At 42.6% G+C, this 22081-nt stretch overlaps 1 protein-coding gene and 1 long non-coding RNA gene across 7 annotated transcripts in view; one reads left to right on the forward strand and one right to left on the reverse strand.

The window, feature by feature from the left end:
- LOC115523086 (zinc finger protein 660) overlaps nucleotides 1-7509 on the reverse strand; it is a 28693-nt gene extending 21184 nt beyond the window's left edge. Inside the window, exons 1-4 of one of the 6 annotated variants that reach the window (XM_030328746.1) lie at nucleotides 7170-7300; nucleotides 6802-6883; nucleotides 5102-5642; nucleotides 825-993 (exon numbers count right to left, since the gene is read on the reverse strand). In XM_030328746.1, the coding sequence (XP_030184606.1) occupies nucleotides 825-993; nucleotides 5102-5524 (592 nt within the window). In that variant the 5' untranslated portion in view covers nucleotides 5525-5642; nucleotides 6802-6883; nucleotides 7170-7300. Of the gene's footprint in view, nucleotides 1-824; nucleotides 994-5101; nucleotides 5643-6801; nucleotides 6884-6981; nucleotides 7004-7131; nucleotides 7311-7422 lie in introns of those variants that run through there. The other 5 variants (XM_030328733.2, XM_030328731.1, XM_030328734.1 and 2 more) reach the window with 5 other exon arrangements.
- LOC115523087 lies at nucleotides 7469-22081 on the forward strand. The gene is made up of 2 exons (XR_003971635.1): nucleotides 7469-7557; nucleotides 21752-22081. It is a non-coding gene; the product is annotated as an uncharacterized LOC115523087 (long non-coding RNA).

Genomic DNA, 22081 nt, shown 5'->3' on the forward strand with positions numbered 1-22081 from the left:
GTGTCACATCAGTCAATTTCTATTCCACTCAACATTGCTCAGACAACAATTGCCTCACATCCATTCTGGCACACTAGCCTCTTACAGATGCTCTAAGCCATTGGTCTTACCATTCAATCCACAATGGTTACATGTCAGAATAGTCCTCTTGAAATACTGTTTCTAACACATCAACTCCTGCCCACCAAAATTTTCCTAGCGTCAACCCTAAGGCCCTGTATAAGCAGACCCTGGGCGCTGAAAAATAGTCCTTCCTCATTACACTTCACTGGGGTCCAAGGAACCCTCATTTACAGTTTTTGTTCATATCCTCTGCTCTAGTGCCTCTCACTTTTCTCTCCCCTTCAAATGCTACCCCATTTTTCATTGTTCAATCCCACTGCTTCCTTCTCCAATAAGCATCCCCTATCTGCTCCAGCGCACAGTGATTTTTCTCAATGTTTATGATGTCCATTATGTTCACTCTCATGGCATCAAATGCCTGGGGATAGATGTCATTCAACGTATCTTACAAAATGCCTCTTCTTGCAGTTACGACTCACTCTCTGCCAACTGGATAACAAGCTCTGTGAAAGCAGTGACTGTGTACTATATCTCTCTGGTCCCCAACAGTGCCTAACCTATGACATGTGCTTGACTGAAACTTGCTAAATACATGAATGATTGGAGAATAAGCAATAGGAACAGACAAAGTTACTAGGAAAGAAAGACAGAGGGCAGGACATTGAGGGATTCCAACAGGGTGGGAGATAGGGAGATAAAGGAAAGGAGACTTGAGGAGAAAAGGGAGGCAGCACTTGAGGCCAGAGCTGGGAGTTGAGTACCAGAGTGCCCATTGTGGAGGAGGTATGTCCCTGGGTCCTGAGGAGGCTCCAGGTGGGCTTCAGGGGCTGAACCCTCACTGAGGGGCGAGGTAGGAAGAAATTCTTCTGATGTGCCCAGGGCTGTGGTCTCCTCCAAATGTATTTCCTGTTCCTGTGCAGGAGTTGAAACCTAGGAACAAAGTATTATGATTGGATTCATAAGAGTGCCCTTCAAGGTATGGAACCCAAAACCTCTAAGAAACATCCCCAAAAGAAAGCCAGGAAAAGAACAGCCAACGTCGTTCCAGCCCCAACAGTACAGCCTTCTGGGGGAAAAATTGTCAAAGCGCAATCTATAGCATGCAATTCTGCTTGCTATCCCTCTGTTGAACCTGTCGGTAGGAGCTTGAAGACCAGATTATAAAACCATTTCCATTTTGTCAATTCTTCACACACAAATTTGCTTACGAAGAACAATCTAGAAAAAGGAGCCAGGAGAGTAATTCTGTATACTCCCTGTGACCTTAGCCTACAGAAAAGGCCAATCAGAAGTACCTAGGAAATTGGGGCGCTAGGTGGCTCAGTCAGTTAAGTGTCCAACTCTTGGTTTCAGCTGAGGTCACGATCTCACAATTTCTGAGTTTGAGCCCCATGTCAGGCTCTGCACTGACAGCTTAGAGCCTGCTTGGGACCCTCTCTCTCTCTCTTTCTGCCCCTCCCCTGCTCCCTTTCTCTCTCTCAACATAAACAAACTTAAAAAAAAGTACCTAGAGAATAAAAAATGATAGATGTATGTACATATATGTGCATGTATAATGCTACTGAAGCTGACAGCAGAAGCAATGGCCCAAAATAGTGCTGACAAACCACGACAGTGTTTCTAATTTCTCTCAGTGAAAGTGTTTCCTCTTTAGAGAGGCCATCTCTGACCATACTGACAAACCAAGGGTAGTCACTATCTCTCAAATAACCTGGTTACATTTTCTATATGTCTTAATCCTTAAATCATCCTATTTATGCCTTTATTGCCTATTTATCCCCCAATGAAATATAAGCTGTCTGAGGGTAAGAACTTTGTGATGATCACTTGCCCCTAGAACAATTCTTGGCCTAATGTTGGTGTTAATATTTGCTGACCTTCTCTTAATACTTTTTTTTTCCTTTCAATACTTAATACTAGTTTTTAAAGTTACCTGCAAACCCAGTTGTCAATATGTACTATGCCTCCAAAATAATTTATATAAAAAGTCAAATAAGATCAGATAGCACCAATCTTTAGAGACCTTGAAAATACCTCAGATCATAGGTATTTCTAACCCTTGTTTATTGTCATCACACCATCTCCGCACAGTCTCACGGTTACTTTTTCACCAGCATTTGGGGCAGAAAATCTAAGACACTATCTAAATGAGTAACGTTTATAGGTTCACCTGCTTGCACTAACACGTACATAGTACAGCTTGGGTGCGTAGGTGCAAATAACTTCTTCACAAACCCTGCTGGATTTGCCCCACTGGGTTACATCTGCTGAAATATGAAGGGACTCATTCCTTTATTGTATATCTCTCCAGCATAGTGACAGAACCAAGAGGCTCCCTGGAGTCTGTGGTGCCCAGGTTCTCCACTGGGCAGTCTTATAAATGGGAGTTCCAGCTCTTACATACAATTGCCGAGTACTGGCAGAAGATAGAACCTAACTGCATTGTGATAACACAATCTTGAAATTCACCAACAATTAAATGCTGGTCCAGTTCCTGTTTATTATATAGGACTCAGAAACTCCTAAGTTTCTTTTCTTTGTAGGCAAGAAAATCCCATTCCAATTTTCATTCTAAGATGGCATTCAACAGCAAGATACTAGGGAAAAACTAGTGGCTTAGAACCTAGGGAGCTGGAAAATTCTGATTCCCACACTCGGTGGTAATTAGCAATAACCACACTTCGCCTAAATCTCATGGACAAAGAGAACATTCACTAACTCTGCCATCTTAGATGAATCAATTACTTTTCTGTCCTTCCATCACTTGTCAAATGGAGATGATTACTCTCTGCATATTTTTTAAGCCTGCTAGGAGCTGAAATAAGATACAGGATATAGAAGCATTTTGTAAATTGCATGATTCTACAGCCCAGCAAGGACTACCCTACAACCCTCTTCAGCCTCAAAGTGCACATTTGCACATGCTCACTCCTGCTGAGCAGAATGACTCTGATCTGCCCTGATATTCTTTAATCTCCTCCTGGCAAACTGCCATGAAAAAGCTTGTTTACTCATTTAGCCATAAATACATTTTCTGAGCCTATGCTAGGAAAGACAGACCCGTGTTCTTTTTTTAAAAAAAATTTTTAAATATTTATTTTTGAAGGAGAGACAGACAGAGCATGAGTGGGAGAGGGAGAGGGGCAGAGAGGGAGACACAGAATCTGAAGCAGGGTCCAGGCTCTGAGCTGTCAGCACAGAGCCTGATGCAGGACTCGAACTCACGGGACTGTGAGATCATGACCTGGCCGAAGTCGGATGCTTAACCGACTGAGCCACTCAGGCACCCCAAGACAGTCCCGTTTTCATGTCCTCCCTGTCAGAGAACAAGCCAACAATAATGGCTGTAAGAAATAAGAGTCCAAAGAGCCTACTCCTAGGCAGGAGCGAAGACTGTTCAGCTGCCCTGTCAACTCTAAGTTGCTCTCTCGAGTTTCTGACTTAGTCACCTTTTTCTGAGGCTCCCTGGATAAAAGATTAAGTTTTGATGGAAGGAACATTCTCTTCAGCTTAAGCATATGAAGGTGGGAAAGAGGGAAAATTTCCTTCCACCCTCCTCACTAAATGGCACTCAGAACATTTCAGCCACTAGTCTCTGCCCATGGTTGAACCTAGTTGCTCTCTAGATCCTGGTGATGGCTGATTTATCCCTGCGTTTACTTCCGTATCCAAAGAAATAATGGTTGACAATGGATTTAATGCCAAATGGGCATGGCCAGTACTCTTGGGAAAAAGTCTAGTCCTCAGACTCCAATCAACTGGAATTGATTCCCTAGGCCTAAATATTGTAACTATTTTTTTTTTAAAGCAATGAATACAATGATATGCTGGGTACTTGGGAATTTTCATATACTGGTTTTCCCTGGTAAAGTACAAAGGAGTAAAAGTAGAGGAGAACCTAATCTACCCTACTCAGTTAGTTATAAGAGCAATTTTAGACTCATAAGAGCTAACTTACCATGTGTGATAATCTTTTAATGTGTCAATTTAGCACTAATCTGGGTGTTGTTGTGAAGGTATTTTGTACATGTGATCAAAATCCATACTCAGTTTACTCTAAGTAAAGGAGATTATCCTAGATCATCTGGATGGGTCTGATTCAATCAGTTGCAAAACCTTAAAATCACAGCTAGAAGTTCCATGAAAAAGTAATTCTGCATGTAAACAGCAGCTTCAGCTTGTGCCTGAATTCCAGCTGGCCCTTCCTGATGGTCTGCTCTATTGATTTCAGACTTGCCTGCCAGTCCCCATAACCACATAAGCCATTTTGTGGCAATAATGTAACTATATACACAAATGTAAGTATATAATATATATCATTTCCTACTGGTTTTGCTTCTTTGGCTAAACCCTGACTGATACACATGGTCACAGAGTTAGTTCCCTCTGTTGTCCTAGAAGCCAGATTTTCCACTGTTGACACACTGCTGACTCTCCAACTTTTCCTCTGATTTGAATTCCCTTGGCTTTAAATTTGAAAGAACCCTAGGAAATAGGATAAACCAAAATTAGAATTAAAAGAAAAAAAAAAAAGGAGAGAGAGACCTCAGTTGGGTTTGGAAAGCTAGAAAAGAAATAAATGATTATGATGCCCTGAGATATCACCTCTGATAAGAAACCTAAAAGACAGCAAGAGAGATAACAGACTCTGAAAAGTATGAGGAAGTGAGCAGTGAGAACTTATCAAGTGAAGGCCCATGTGACCAACACACCCCAAAAACTACCTCTCCCTACCATACTCCCCCACTCTAACCAGCGTGTTGATCTTCTACCTGCCAGGAGTACTGTGTGGATCTCTAGGCTGAAGCTAGGCTCACGACACAGTATTTCACAAACTGATGCACAGAACTTGGCTGGGATGTGCATTTTTGTTTTTTGGCTTGAAGCACAAAAACTATTTCCTCTGTATCCATGGAACGAGCTTAGGAGTCCTCTGGGCAAACCAGCCTAGGTCTTAGGGAACGGAGAATTACTATTCCCAGGTTAGCCCAAGCACTAAAGAAGGGTTCCAGAGGCCATTCTAGACTCATCTGCTCACCTCTCCTGGTCCACTGAGGTGTCTCTGGAAATCCTCCACCACAGCCACAGCCTGCTCACCATTCTCAGGTTGATGCAGCTGCACCCAGGTCCGGAGCTCCCCAGGCAGAATGGTCAGGAACTGCTCCAGCACCAGCAGCTCCAGAATCTGCTCCTTAGTGTGTACCTCTGGCATGAGCCACCAGTGGCAGAGCTCCCGGAGCCGGCTCAGTGCCTCCTGAGGCCCAGACATCTCATGGTAACATAACTGTCTGAAGTGGAGCCGGAAAATTTCACAGACGGGAGGGTGGTTCTTTTGGAGATTGCAGGCCTGACCCCAGGTCTGGCTCCCTGGCTCCTGCTTCATGGCCTGGCGCCACTCCTGCTTCTGCAGAACCGCACCCCTAGGGATGAGGCCTAAAGTTCCCCTGCCTTGGGTGGCCATTGTGACCTCAAAGAGAAGCTTGTTTCAGCTGCAGTTTGTCCAATTAAAATGATGCTCTAGAATTCAGGTTTCAGGAGCTGTTTTTCAGAGTTGGGGGAATAGGGTGATGGGGTGTCACCTACAGAAACACCGAGAGAGAAATCAGAGTCCCAAAGTGTTCAGTCCCAGGCTGATGACAGACCATCCACAGTTAAAACCCAAAGCTCCGGGGGGAGAAAAAGGGCACAATCAGGGCAGTCTCTCTAAGCATCTCTCCAAGTGACTTGCCTTCTTAAACTTTTCAGTGGCTCCCATCATCTACAGGATAAAACCTAAATGTCTATGACTAGCATTCACAGCCCTTTACCACCTGGCCTTGGGCCTCTTTTCTAGCCACACCCTCTAACACTCTCTCCAATGCCCAGACTAGAAAGGCTGTAATGATCTCCAAATGAGGAATATGCAAGGCGATGCAAAGAGTATATAAGAACATAGTAAGTTGCTGTTTAATTCCTATTTAGCATATGTCTTATGTGTACTGAAATTCGCAAAACAGTACATATATTTAATTTGTAAGTAAACCTATGTTGGAAGTAAATAAACCTATGTTGGAAGTGAATGCTCAAATCTCTTCTTTATTGTGACAGAAATGCACAACATAGATTGAGACTAACGCTCCAGAGACACAGCTAGAATCACATACACTCTTACCCTGATTGGATTTTTCTTCTTCAACTTTTGATAAACTCCTGCTCATCTGTCAAGACCCAAAACAAATACCATTTTCTCCTGAGTGCTTTCCTGATTGTCCCATGTAGGAAGAGAGCTGGTAGTCTCCCTCTCTCTACTTCTCACTGAAACACTGCTGTTTTAACTAGCTTATGCACAACTCGTCACTCACACCCTCCTGCTAGATAGCCACCAAAGGAAAGGAACCGAATGGAGTCAGAAAATGCCAGACCTTTTTCTACTCAACCACCTCCCCTAGAAAACCTTCCTGATCTCTCGAGGCTTAAGTGTGGTTATTGCCTCAGTGGGCCCACAGCACCTTTTTCATTCAAACCTCTGCGAGAGCACTTCTCACACTGTGTTTGTGGTTTACATTGCTGTCTCCCCCACTTTGTGGAAGGACTCAAACGGCAAGGCTGTTTCCCAGTCTTCTCTGTATATAGGTGTGCGTACAGGGCATACAGTGGTAAACATTTGCTAGACAAATGAATGTGACTCATTCAGCTGATACTGAAGTGGGGGGAAAAGTTGTATCCAGTTTATATATGTAAAACTCTGAGAATCAGCACCTTCATTGTAACCAGAGGGTCTAGGCTAGTCACCATGCAACTCAGGAACCTCGGTAAGCTACTTCTCTCTAGGCTTCAGTTCCTGTAAGGAAAAAACAAACACAAACAAACACTTTAAAATAATCCGTTAATTCCGCTCTGAAATCCCACACCTGTAGAAAGTTCTGATCATTTTCCTACTTCTCTAACAGTTCCGAATGCTCAGCAGCTAATCTCATCTGCACTTCTGAGTCTCCAAGTGTCACCTGACGTTTGAAATTTCGAGACTGTCTCTCACTTCTGACGCTTCCTATTGTCTTTCAATGCAAGGTTGGGAAAACATCCACCTACATTTCGCGTTAAACCAGGGCTTCTGCGGCGCCGCTCACCTGGCCACGTCTGCCCTTTTCAACCGCTGTACCGGCAGGTGCCCGGCTCCTGGCCAGGCACGGCTGATCAAGGGTACTGGACAAAGAGGAGGCTCTATAAGCGGCGGCTTCCCGTCACAGGGACCCGCCGCCGGCCGCGGGGGCGAAGCGTGGGCCGGGCCGGCGTCGCCGATCAGTGCTGCGGGCGGCCGCGGCTCCAACCCAGCGACCCCGGCCCGGGCAGCACCTCCCTCCCCGTCCCTGGTCCGCTCACCGGGGTAGTGTGGCGGTGACCCCTGGGTGCGGGACACGACCGTGGCCCGCAGAAGCGAAAACAATGGCAGAGCCGGAAGCGAGAACAAGGCCCACTTCCGGCCCCTCCAGGATCCCGGAAATCTCTGTGGCGAAGGTGGGCCCGCTTCCCTGCCCTCGGAGAAGGGGGGCTGGGAAGGGTGGGGGGGAGGCGTGGCGGGACCGTGGTCGCCAGTACAAGCTGCTCCCGGGCCAGGCCGGGCCACCTTAGAAGGGAGAGAGGGCGGAGACTCAAATGAGGGCTCAGGCTGCGCACTTGCTCCTCTCAGAGTATTCATCCCGGGTCTGCCCCTACCCCTTCTGCTGACCTTGGGAAATAGACCCAACTTCTGAGACTTTTTGTCATCCGAAAAATGTAGAGCGTAAAGTGTGCCTCACTGGGCTAGGAGTGCTGACGGGAGTAACATACAGATACTACATAGCAAACGGCCTGGCGTATCCTGAGCGTTCAGTTATTATTACATTATATGTGATACCCAGGGCATTTTCACCCAATCTGAGTTTCACTGAAGTGAGCAACAGGGCATCTCCATCTTACTAATGAAGAAACAGGCCCAGTGAATGATATTTTGGTCTATGGATGTGGTTAATCTTTCCTGAAACAGTCCTGGCAATCTATGTCCATGGAAAGGTCCTTAGGGAGTGTGGAGCAGCAGGTAAAAGATGGAAAGGTATGGAGACAACATAATATAGATGCATTTCTCTAGTCTAGTATCTGGGAGGCAGGAGTTATCCAGGTGGTCTTCACATGGAAGAATGGTTTGCATATAGAAGCAGGTTGTGAACAGGTCCTGCTGCTAACATGATTGAGTAGGCCCTGAAGCCACAATCTCTAGGTGTAATGGCCATGGGTGAGGGGCAGAAGATAAGATCAGGCCCTTTCCCATATAGTTAGCTATATCTTATGTAGCTTATTGTAGCCCAACAGGTGGGTCATTTACAGGGTGCAAAGTAACAGTCTCCTGGGCTATCCAAGCGTCACCAATATCTCAAGAGTTTCTGGGCCCATGTCTGGACTTGATATGAGTCCCTCAGTTCCATGAACAAGCCAGGACAGAAAAAGACATCAGAAGACCTACTGCAGAGTTTTTGCAAAGTCTAAAGGAAGTCTTTTGAAGTAGTCTTTGCCCACTTGGCCTAGAGTGGCCTTCTGATAGCAAGATCATCCTCTACATTTGGAAACCTCACAGGGAGGACTTGGCCATCTCATCCTAGCTTCTGCCTGGCATTGCCATTGGATGTGGCCCATTGGTCCATTAAGTCCTCAGAGACTCAGGGTTCTTACACAAGAAATTTCTTAATTCCAGACCAAATGCGTCAGCTTCAGTTTTCAGGTTTCCCTGACCATGTGTTGTCCTGCAGTTCTGGCGGCTTAGGAGTGTGTAGGAGACTCAAGAATCTGGAAAACAAGATTGAGTTCTTTTATTCCTCAGAGCTGTTTCATGCCCAGGTGGTTGGCTTTCCTAGTCAGCTTTATCAGGGCAGTGTGTCTAAACTTCATAGGTCCCTCTGTAGCCAGCAGTGTGGAACTGATATACCATGACTGGATTGAATCCCAGTGAGGAAGACATCTCCATGCTGCCTCCCATATAGCATCTTGGACACTGGCATTCGGGCCAAAAAACTCGGGAGATCTGAGGGAACACTACCCTGACCTCTTTGAGAAACCATCACACTATCTTTGTTATGAGAGCTAACAGAAAATGTAACCCAAATTCTAGATGCTTAAAGCAGAACTCATCATCTCTGAAGCTCCACGCATGTTCCCATCACCGTGAAAGACACTGTCATTCACCCAGAACCCCAAACCAGAACCCTGGATGCCATACCATGGGTTGGGTGACCATAGCCGAGTTACTTAGCCTTTCTGTGCTACAGTGCTGCATCTTCCTCATCTGTAAAATAAAGATAACAGTAGCTAAATCATAGAGTTAATAAGAGGACTGGATGAGATAATATATAAAAAGCACTTAGAATGGTGCCTGGCAGATTGTAGGTATAATAGGTGTTTTCTAGTATGTTTCCTCCCACTTCTTCATCCACTGTATCCAGATTACTGCCAAGGCCTGCTGAGTCTTTGACCCATTTGTATGTAACAACAACAACAGCGATGACAATAACAACCTTTTGATTTAAGGAGACCACAAAAAGAGGAGCACAGTCAGGTCTGGAGATTCTCTGTCCCTAAACTGCTCAGACCTTGTCACATTATCTATGTGGACAGTCTCCTTTTCAATAGCCAAGAACTCTTATACATCTTAAAATAAAGTGTGTCCCTAGAAACATGGGCAGGAACATCCAGCTACTGTGCTTGAATGGGAGTGGATGGGGCCCAAGAGCAGAGAGACTCCTATTACCTTGAAAACTTCTACTTGTTCTTCAAGACTTACCCGAGAAATCCCTTTCTCCAGGAAGACTCCCCTATATCCCATCTCTCCACCTGGATTAGGTGCCCCTTCCTTTGTGTTCTTGTGATGGCCTGCCATATATTCGTAACACTGTGTTAACACTGTTTACTTGTCAGCCTCCTGCACTGTACAGTAAGCCCTATGTGAGCTGATACCATGTTCATAGTTGAGTCCCCAGGCACAAACTCCAGGCTTGGCTGGTTTTAGTATTTGTCTTCTTGGTTGGAAGAAAAGGTCAGGCCACCTTTGTTTCCCTGGTGTCCAGCACAGAGCCTGGTCTAACCACTAAGAAATATGTCCTTGATCTGGCTTGCTGTGGAAGGCTTTTTAATCAGAGAAGGAAAATCATAGGACTGGGTTGTGATTGCCAGCTATACTGAGAGGCTTAGAGGGAAAGAGACAGGAACATCCCTTATATCTGCTTTGCAATTCCAGCGCCTTTGTAAGATAGAATCGTTAGTTTGCAGGTGAGGCTTGGCAAACATCCTGCTATCTGGGAAATATTTTACCGGCTAAAAAGGGCAAGGAAGACTTTGAATTCAGGTCTATAGCCATCCCCTCCTCTTTCTGTTGCAAGATGCTATCTTTCTCTGACCCTCATTCACTCCTGTTCTTTATTACTCTATTCCTTCCTGCTAATGGAGTTCCAGGTCCTGTTAGGAGCATGGTGGGGGGCGGGGGGGCAGTGACAGTAATAAAACATAGCTTTGAGGTAGACACAGGGGCGCTGCATGAACTGTTTTCCTCGAGTAAAGGCCTCAGGGAGGCCCACAGTCCTACTTACTGGAAGCAAATCCCAGGCAGGAAGACCAAGGAGATGAGCAGGTCTCTGAGCTGCCTACATGGAACTGGAAGTTGCTTCAGGGGCCCGAAGAACATGAAGGGATCACTTCCCGGTGCTTCCTTGGTTCAGGACTCTAACCAGGTGACTGCTGGTAGTGTGGTGGTTGGGCTGGGCTGGGCTGGGCTGGGTGTGCCATTTCAGAGCCCTGCAGTGGGAGCTGCAGTCTTGGATTGTGTCCGCCCATTTTTGGTGCTGATATTGACCCTCACAACTGACATAGATGGGGATACCCACCCAGAAAGCGGTGGGGACGATCCAGGGATCCCAGCACATTAGCAAAGGCATTTAATGGGAATGCTGACCTCTGCCTCCATGCCTGGTACCATCCCAACTCACTGTGCTTCCTTTCTGGGAGTCCAACCCAGTAGTCTTAGGAGAGCAGGGGCTATACCCCCTGTACTCTGTTCTGGCTGAATCCCTGCTCCAGGCCTGTCATTCTGACCTCAGCCTTCTCAGCCTACCTCCAGCTCACCCTCTGGCCCTTCCTGCTGCAAATCTGCAAAGTGCAAAGAGCATTTTCAGGTCTCATCCTACCCACAGCTCCCAGCCACCAAGGTTGTTGGCAAGGACCAATGGATTGCACGAAGGATCCTTAGAGTCGGTAGTCTGGCCACCACCTTTTTTTTTTTTTCCTGTTAAAAAAGTGGGGTTTTTTTAATATAATTTATTGTCAAATTGGTTTCCATACAACACCCAGTGCTCATCCCAACAAGTGCCCTCCTCAATGCCCATCACCCACTTTCCCCTCTCCCCCATCCCCCATCCACCCTCAGTTTGTTCTCAGTATTTAAGAGTCTCTTACGGTTTGCCTCCCTCCCTCTCTGTAACTTTTTTTTCCCCTTCCTCTCCCCCATGATCTTCTGTTAAGATCCATATATGAGTGAAAACATATGGTGTCTGTCTTTCTCTGACCAACTTATTTCACTCAGCATAATACCCTCCAGTTCCATCCACATTGCTGCAGATGGCCAGATTTCATTCTTTCTCATTGCCAAGTAGTATTCCATTGTATATATAAACCACATCTTCTTTATCCAATCATCAGTTGATGGACATTTGGGCCCTTTCCATAATTTTGCTATTATTGAAAAGTGCTGCTATAAACATTGGGGTACATGTGCCCCTATGCATCAGCACTCCTGTGTCCCCTGGATACATTCCTAGCAGTGCTATTGCTGGGTCATAAGATAGTTCTATTTTTAATTTTATGAAGAACCTCCACACTGTTTTCCAGAGTGGCTGCACCAGTTTGCATTCCCACCAATGGTGCAAGAGGGTTCCTGTTTCTCCACATCCTCTCTATTATCTATTGTCTCCTGATTTGTTCATTTTAGCCACTCTGACTGGCGTGAGGTGGTATAGCAGTGTGGTTTTATTTGTATTTCCCTGATGATCAGTGACGTTCAGCATCTTTTCATGTGTCTGTTGGCTATCTGGATGTCTTCTTTGGAAAAGTGTCTATGTTTTCTGCCCATTTCTTCACTGGATTATTTGTTTTTTGGGTGTGGCCACCACCTTCTTATTTTACAGGTGGGGAAATGGGACCACAAGCGATATAAGCCAAAATTTCCTGCCTCTCATTCCAAAGATGTCTCTTTTTCTGAGCCAATGTCCATGACCTTGATTCTCCTGAAGCACCATTTGGTCTTGGAAATAATAAACTTGACACTGTTGGTTATAATATTTCAGTTTCTGAGTTTGTTGGACCTCAGATTTGAAATCCAAGTTCTTCCAGAAGTGTCTCAAACATAGACTGGAATTTCTTTCCAGCCCTGTGAGTATGACGGACCTAAGCTCTGCCACTTACCATCTGGGATTTGTGACAACTTATGTATCCATTTAGTCTTAAGTCTCTATGTGTGAAATGGAAAAAAAAAATCGATGCCTGCTGACATCTCCAAGTTAGGAGGATTAAGTGAGGTAAGTTGTGAGCTTTGGCATGTCCTATACAAACATCTATGTAAGAAACGTCAGATTCTAGGAGGGAGATAGGGGAGTAAGACTGGACCTTGAAAATATCAAGGCAGATAGAGATGACTAGCAAAAGGCAATATGTGAAACCCAACATAGGAGAAATGCAGAGAGCCAAGGGAAGGTTTGATCTTGAAAGGGATCACAGACAGCCTCAAAGGAAACAGCATTGAGTTGAGCCTTGAAGTTGGATTTGGACAGATGTTGAGGGAGAGGAGACAACATGATCAAATGTTGAGAGAGACACATTTTAAGGAGGGGGGTAATCATTATTTCCATTCAGGTTATTTCCTGTTATAAGCTGCAGAAAATTAACAAAAAAGTGATGCAGTCTCTAGTTTTTATGTGTAAAATCTCTATGCCCCTAAACCACCATAATATAATGTCTCTTGATCCTGTTCTTTTTTTAAAAAAATATTTTAAAAAATATTTTTGAGTTTTTTTTAATTAAAGTATAATTAACATACAGTGCTATATTAGTTTCAGGTATGCAATATAAGATTCAACATTTCTATACGTTGCTCAGGGCTCACCACAATAAGAGCACTTTTTTTTTTCCTTTGAGAATAGAAAGACATGTTGGATCAAAATTTTCCCTTTTGTCTGAGTTTATGTTCCCAGTAGCCCAAATATATCTTAATATTTATTTATTTTTAATATATTTTTTAATTTTTAAATTTTTGTTTATTTATTTTTTAATTTACATCCAAGTTACTTAGCATATAGTGCAATAATGATTTTAGGAGTAGATTCCAATGATTCATCCCCTATGTATAACAAACAATTCTTATCCCCACAACTGTCTTCCTTAATGCCCCTTACCCATTTAGCCCATCCCCCACCCACAACCCCTGCAGTAACCCTTAGTTTGTTCTCTGTATTTAAGAGTCTCTTATGTTTTCTCCCCCTCCTTTTTTTTTTATATTATTTTTGCTTCCCTTCCCTTATGTTAATCTGTTTTGTATCTTAAATTCCACATATGAGTGAAGTCCTATGATATTTGTCTTTCTCTGACTAATTTCACTTAACATAACACCCTCTAGTTCCATCCAGGTAGTTGCAAATGGCAAGTTTTCATTCCTTTTGATTGCTGAGTAATACTCCATTCTATATATATACCACATCTTCTTTATCCATTCATCTGTCAGTGGACACTTGCGCTCTTTACATACTTTGGCTATTGTCTATAGCGCTGCTATAAACATTGAGGTGCATGTGCCCCTTTGAAACAGCACACCTATATCCCTTGGATAAATACCTAGTAGTGCAATTGCTGAGTTGTAGGGTAATTCTATTTTTAATTTTTTTAGGAACCTCCATATTGTTTTCCAGAGTAGCTGTACCAGTTTGCATTCCCACCAGCAGTGCGAAAGAGATCCTCTTTCTCTGCATCCTCACCATCTGTTGTTGCCTGAGTTGTTAAGTTCAGCCATTCTGACTGGTGTGAGGTGGTTATCTCATTGTGGTTTTGATTTATATTTTCCTGATGATGAGTGATTTTGAGCATTTTTTCATGTGTCTGTTCACATACTGGATGTCTTGTTTGGAGAAGTGTCTATTCATGTCTTTTGCCCAATTCTACACTGGATTATTTGTTTTTTGGGTGTTGAGTTTGGTAAGTTCTTTCTAGATTTTGTGTACTAACCCTTTATCTGATATGTCATTTGCAAATATCTTCTCCCATTCCATCGGTTGCCTTTTAGTTTTGCTGATTGTTTCCTTCACTGTGCAGAAACTTTTTATCTTGATGAAGTCCCAATACTTCATTTTTGCTTTTGTTTCCTTTGCCTCTGGAGACGTGTTCAGTTAGAAGTTGCTGCAGCTGAGGTCAAAGAGGTTTTTGCCTGTTTCTCCTCGAGGATTTTGATGGATTCCTGTCTTACATTGAGGTCTTTCATCCATTTTGAGTTTATTTTTCTGTATGATGTAAGAAAGTGGTCCAGGTTCATTTTTCTGCATGTCGCTGTCCAGTTTTCCCAGCACCACTTGCTGAAGAGACTATCTTCATTCCATTGGATATTTTTTCCTGCTTTGTCAAAGATTAGTTGGCCATACGTTTCTGGGCCCATTTCTGGGTTCTCTATTCTGTTCCATTGATCTGGGTGTCTGTTCTTGTGCCAGTACCATACTGTCTTGATGATCACAGCTTTGTAATACAGCTTGAAGTTTGGGATTGTGATGCCTCCTGCTTTGGTTTGCTTTTTCAAGTTTGCTTTGGCTATTAGGGGTCTTTTGTGGCTCCATACAAATTTTAGGATAGTTGGTTCTAGCTCTGTGAAGAATGCTGGTGTTACTTTGATAGGGATTGCATTGAATATGTAGATTGCTTTGGGTAGTATTGACATTTTCACAATATTTGTTCTTACTATCTAGGAGCATAGAATATTTTTCCTTTTTTGTGTGTCTTCTTCAATTTCTTTCATAAGGTTTCTATAGTTTTCAGTGTATAGATTTTTCACCTCTTTGGTTAGATTTATTCCTAGGTATTTTATGATTTTTGGTGCAATTGTAAATGGGATCAATTTCTTGATTTCTCTTTCTGTTGCTTCAGTGTTGGTGTATAGGAATGCAACCGATTTCTGTGCATTGATTTTATATCCTGCGACTTTGCTGAGTTCATGGATCAGCTCTAGCAGGTTTTTGGTGGAATCTTTTGGGTTTTCCATATACAGTTGTCATGTCATCTGTGAAGGGTGAAAGTTTGACCTCCTCCTGGCTGATTTGGATGCCTTTTATTTCTTTGTGTTGTTTGATTGCTGAGGCTAAGGCTTCCAATACTGTTGAATAACAGTGGTGAGAGTGGACATCCCCGTCGTGTTCCTGACCTTAGGGCAAAAGCTCAGTTTTTCCCCATTGAGGATAATATTAGCGTTGGGTCTTTCATATATGGCTTTTATGATCTTGAGGTATGATCCTTCTATCCCTACTTTCTTTAGGGTTTTTATCAAGAAAGGATGCTGTATTTTGTCAAATGCTTTCTCTGCATCTATTGAGAGGATCATGTGGTTCTTGTCCTTTCTTTTATTGATGTGATGAATCACATTGATTGTTTTGGGGATATTGAACCAGCCCTGCATCCCAGGTAAAAATCCCCCTTGGTCGTGGTGAATAATTTTTTTTTTTTTAATATATGAAACTTATTGTCAAATTGGTTTCCATACAACACCCAGTGCTCATCCCAAAAGGTGCCCTCCTCAATACCCATCACCCACCCTCTCCTCCCTCCCACCCCCCATCAACCCTCAGTTTGTTCTCAGTTTTTAACAGTCTCTTATGCTTTGGCTCTCTCCCACTCTAACCTCTTTTTTTTTTTTTCCTTCCCCTCCCCCTTGGGTTTCTGTTAAGTTTCTCAGGATCCACATAAGAGTGAAAACATATGGTATTTGTCTTTCTCTGTATGGCTTATTTCACTTAGCATCACACTCTCCAGTTCCATCCACGTTGCTACAAAAGGCCATATTTCATTTTTTCTCATTGCCATGTAGTATTCCATTGTGTATATAAACCACAATTTCTTGGGGCGCCTGGGTGGCGCAGTCGGTTAAGCGTCCGACTTCAGCCAGGTCACGATCTCGCGGTCCGTGAGTTCGAGCCCCGCGTCAGGCTCTGGGCTGATGGCTCAGAGCCTGGAGCCTGTTTCCGATTCTGTGTCTCCCTCTGTCTCTGCCCCTCCCCCGTTCATGCTCTGTCTCTCTCTGTCCCAAAAAAAAAAAAAAAAAAAAAAAAAAAAAAAAAAAAAACCACAATTTCTTTATCCATTCATCAGTTGATGGACATTTAGGCTCTTTCCATAATTTGGCTATTGTTGAGGGTGCTGCTATGAACATTGGGGTACAAGTGCTCCTATGCATCAGTACTCCTGTATCCCTTGGATAAATTCCTAGCAGTGCTATTGCTGGGTCATAGGGTAGATCTATTTTTAATTTTCTGAGGAACCTCCACACTGCTTTCCAGAGCGGCTGCACCAATTTGCATTCCCACCAACAGTGCAAGAGGGTTCCCGTTTCTCCACATCCTCTCCAGCATCTATAGTCTCCTGATTTGTTCATTTTGGCCACTCTGACTGGCGTGAGGTGATACCTGAGTAAGGAGCGACGCTGAACATCTTTTCATGTGCTTGTTGGCCATCCGGATGTCTTCTTTTTTTTTTTTTTAATTTTTTTTTTTTTTTTTTTTGGGACAGAGAGAGACAGAGCATGAACGGGGGAGGGGCAGAGAGAGAGGGAGACACAGACTCGGAAACAGGCTCCAGGCTCTGAGCCATCAGCCCAGAGCCTGACGTGGGGCTCGAACTCACGGACCGCGAGATCGTGACCTGGCTGAAGTCGGACGCTTAACCGACTGCGCCACCCAGGCGCCCCCATCCGGATGTCTTCTTTAGAGAAGTGTCTATTCATGTTTTCTGCCCATTTCTTCACTGGGTTATTTGTTTTTCGGGTGTGGAGTTTGGTGAGCTCTTTATAGATTTTGGATACTAGCCCTTTGTCCGATATGTCCTTTGCAAATATCTTTTCCCATTCCGTTGGTTGCCTTTTAGTTTTGTTGGTTGTTTCCTTTGCTGTGCAGAAGCTTTTTATCTTCATAAGATCCCAGTAATTCACTTTTGCTTTTAATTCCCTTGCCTTTGGGGATGTGTCAAGTAAGAGATTGCTACAGCTGAGGTCAGAGAGGTCTTTTCCTGCTTTCTCCTCTAAGGTTTTGATGGTTTCCTGTCTCACATTCAGGTCCTTTATCCATTTTGAGTTTATTTTTGTGAATGGTGTGAGAAAGTGGTCTAGTTTCAACCTTCTGCATGTTGCTGTCCAGTTCTCCCAGCACCATTTGTTAAAGAGGCTGTCTTTTTTCCATTGGATGTTCTTTCCTGCTTTGTCAAAGATGAGTTGGCCATACGTTTGTGGGTCTAGTTCTGGGGATTCTATTCTATTCCATTGGTCTATGTGTCTGTTTTTGTGCCATGAATAATTTTTTTAATGATATTTTTTAAGATATTAATCTTGTTGAGGATTTTTGTATCCATGTTCATCAGGGAAATTGGTCTATAATTCTCCTTTTAAGTGGAGTCTTTGGTTTTAGAATCAAGGTAATGCTGGCTTCATAGAAAAAATTTGGAAGTTTTCCTTTTGTTTCTATTTTTTGGAACAGCTTCAAGAGAATAAGTGTTACCACTTCCTTAAGTGTTTGGTAGAATTCCCCTGAAAGCCATCTGGCCCTGGACTCTTGTTTTTTGGGAGATTTTTGATTACTAATTAGATTTCTTCACTGGTTATGGGTCTGTTCAAATTTTCTATTTCTTCCTGTTTCAGTTTTGGTAGTTTATATGTTTCTAGGAATTCATCGATTTCTTCCAGATTGCCCATTTTACTGGCATATAATTGCTCATAATATTCCCTAATTATGTTTTTATTTCTGCTGTGTTGTGATGTCTCCTCTTTCATTCTTGATTTTATTTATTTGTGTCCTTTCCTTTTTTTTTTTTTTTATCAAAGTGGCTAATGGTTTATCGATTTTGTTAATTCTTTCAAAGAACCAGCTTCTGGTTTCATTGATCTGTTCCACTGTGTTTTTTTGGTTTCAATAGCATTGATTTCTGCTCTAATCTTTATTATTTCTTATCTTCTGCTGGTTTGGGGTTTTATTTATTGCTCTTTTTGAGTCTTTAGGTGTAAGGTTAGGTTGTGTATCTGAGACCTTTCTTCCTTCTTTAGGAAGGTCTGGAATGCTATATATTTCCCTTTTATGACCACCTCTGCTGCATCCCAGAGGTTTTGGGCTGTGGTGTTATTATTTTCATTGGCTTCCATGTACTTTTTAATTTTCTCTTTAACTTCTTGGTTAGCCCATTCATTTTTTAGTAGGATGTTCTTTAGTCTCCAAGTATTTGTTATCTTTCCAAATTTTTTCTTGTGGTTGATTTCCAGTTTCATAGCATTATGGTCTGGAAATATGCATGGTATGATCTTGATCTTTCTGTATTTGTTGAGGGTCTTCTGCCCATTTCTTATGAGGGTTGTTTGTTTTTTGAGTGTTGAATAAGTTCTTTGTAGATTTTGGATACTAACCCTTTATCAGATATGTCATTTGCAAAAATCTTCTCCCATTCTGTAGGCTGTCTCTTAGTTTTGTTGATTGTTTACTTCACAGCAGAGAAGATTTTTATCTTGTGAAGTCCCAATAGTTCATGTTTGCTTTTGTTTCCCTTGCCTTTGGTGACATGCCTGGTAAGAAGTTGCTCCAGCTAAGGTCAAAGAAGTTGTTGCCTGTTTTCTCCTTTAGGATTTTGATGTTTTCCTGTCTCACATTTAGGGCTTTCATCCGTTTTGAATTTATTTTTGTGAATGGTGTAAGAAAATGGTCCAGTTTGATTCATCTGCATGTCACCATCCAGTTTTCCCAACACCATTTGTTGAAGAGACTATCTTTTTTCCATTGGATATTTTTCCTGCTTTGTTTAAGATTAGTTGAGCATATATTGTGGGCCCAGAAGGCTTTCAAAAAGCTATGTTATAAGAGACAACTTCACCAGAACTTTCTCTTATATCTTAGAACTATGCATATGGTCACCCTTAATTCTAAGAGAAGTGAGGAGACTGATTACTCTCAGTTTCTTGCCTCTAGAGCAGTAGCTCTATCCAATAAAAGGTTCTTTGATGATGGAAGTATCCTATATTTGTTCTAATAATATGATAGCCACCAGCCATATGTGGTAACTGAACACTTGAAATGTAGCTAGCTAGTATGACTGAAGAAATGAATTGAATTTTATTTTATTTAAATTACCTAGTGGCTAGGTATGCCTAGGGGCTACCATATTGTATAGCTACAGCTTTAAAATAAAAGAAGTCAAGGAGAAAGGGGGTTGGAAAAGATGAGTAAGCCAACCTAGAATATCTTCTAATGTACTTACATACATTAAGATCAGCTGATACCTTTGGACTTTGTGCCACCACATTAGCGTCTGTTACACCCCATGCTTTCTCCTACATTCCTCCTTTCTACTCCTTGATATAGTAAAAGTTGGTAAGAAAACCAAAAACAGGGAAGCTTAGTAGGAAGCTAGTGCAGTGGAGTAGATATGAGACAATTACTGCCTGGACTGGAGTGGCTTGAAGTAAAGGGAGGATATAAGAGGCATTCTCAAGGAATAATCTGTGGGAAGGAGGGGGGGAATCACAGTTGTGAGAGGTAGTTGTGAGGATGCCAACGTTGGAACTGTGGCATGAGGAAAGAGGATTCGTTTTATAGGAAAAGAAGATGAAATTTAGATGTTGACTTTATGGTGCTGAGTGACATCCAAGTAAATTGTCCAGCAAGCAAGAAAAAGTGTGTGGGAGGCTTCAGGAGAGAGTTTGGAGTCCTATTTTTCAGAGGCCTGTGGGAGTATATATGGAAAGCCAATATCTTACTTTACCATGTGCCAAATCCATCAAAAGTGAAATCAGCCAGCAAAAATGTTTTTACCTAACCAAGTTAAATATCAAAAATATTTGAGGAAAATATGGCAAAGAGTATGTTACAAGAGATGCAGGAGGAGCTGAAGCCCTGTACCAAGTGAGAACAAAGAACATGTGATGAATTGCCACAATCAGCCTCATTCATAGGATGGGCAGGGGGCAGCATCTGTGCTGTCAGTTTGCCATTTTTGACATTCTTGTAACTTTGTACACAAATAGTCATTTTGCAAACAAACACTTTCAGAGCAGGGTGTCTGTTTATCTCTGACTATTTATAATGGGCATGTGAAAGAAATCCTTATAGAATAAAACTGAAATGGTTAGAAGAACTATTTCTGTTTATCTTTCACCCACAATGTTTCCAATCCTCAGTTCTCTGTTTTCATCAGATTTCAACATTTCACTGACCAATCTTAGTAGTCTAGTACCTTCAGAAGTTTATTTATAAAAGTAAATAGATTGGAAGACAATTACAGTAATTTTCATTCTCCTATGTCAACAGATACCACTTAAAAATAGCTTCCCATTTTGAAAGAATTTAACATTCATAAGAAGTTATACGAATAGTATGGAGAGTTCTCATAGACCTTTCAGCCAGCTTCCCCCAGTGATAACACCCTGTATAGTTGGAATTCATTGTCAAAACCTGAAAATTGACACTGATACAACACCATCAACTAAGCAAAAATCTCATTTGGATTTCACCAGATTTTACATGCGATCTTTTTATGGGAGGGTTTTGGGTGTAACCTGAATAATGGGTCCCCTAAAGATATCTACATTCTAATCTCTGGAACCTGTGAATATTACCTTATGTGGCAACAAGTATTTTGCAGATGCCATTACATTGAGGATTTTTGAGATAGGGAGATTATCCTGGTTTATTCACATGGGCCCCAAATAGAATCACATATATCATTTTAAGAGAAAGACAACAGAAGATTGACACAGATTGAAGAGGAGAAGGTAATGTCAACACAGAGGCACATTGGAGTGGTGCAGCCACAAAGCCAGTGGTACAAACCACCAAACCAATAATGACTGTTACCAGGAACTGGGAGAAGCAAGGAACAGTCTGCCTCAGAGCCTCTAAGAGAGTACAGCCCTTGCTAATACCTCGATTTCGGTCCAGTGAAACTGATTTTGGACTTCTAGTGTCTGGAAGTTACATGTAAGAGAATAAATTTTCTTTCTTCCTCCCTCCCTCCCTCCCTCCCTCCCTCTCTCTCTCTCTTTCTTTCTTTCTTTCTTTCTTTCTTTCTAATGTTTATTTATTTTTGAGAGAGATAGAGTGTGAGCAGAGTGTGAGCAGGGGAGGCGGGGGCAGAGAGAGAGGGAGACACAGAATCTGAAGCAGGCTCCAGGCTCTGAGCTGTCAGCACAGAGCCCAACGTGGGGCTCAAACCCACCAGCTGTGAGTTCATGACCTGAGCTGAAGTCGGTGCTTTGCCGACTGAGCCACCCAGGTGCCCCAAGAATAAATTTCTGTTTTAAGCCATTGTTATACATTGTTATACCAGCCACAAGAAACTAATATCAGGTGTTGTGAACCTGTGTAAAACCTCTGAGCGTGAGAGACTATATTTGGGCTAAAACTTCTTTCTGTTTTTGAAACAGGATATTGAACTGGACAAAACCATATGACTAAACAGAGGACTGCTACACTCACATTCTGGATAAAAATTGGACACTCTGCAAAAAAATTTTTTCCTAGTCACTGTCACACTGTACTCAGAAAACCAATGGATGGCCAAATGTAATTGTACCTTCCAATCACAGTCTTTGGAAAACAACTTGTGTAAGTTTCCTGATACCTCTGCAATTTGCTGATACATAAGCCTGGCTTTTACTCCTCAGTGGGACACAGTTTGGGTTGCTACCCAAATCAGTGCTCCCTGAATTTCAATTCTGAGAAATCAAATAAATGCTTTTGTTGTATTTCAGTTA

This window comes from Lynx canadensis, chromosome C2 (assembly GCF_007474595.2).
Source record: "Lynx canadensis isolate LIC74 chromosome C2, mLynCan4.pri.v2, whole genome shotgun sequence".
NCBI classification, from domain to species: Eukaryota; Metazoa; Chordata; class Mammalia; order Carnivora; family Felidae; genus Lynx; species Lynx canadensis.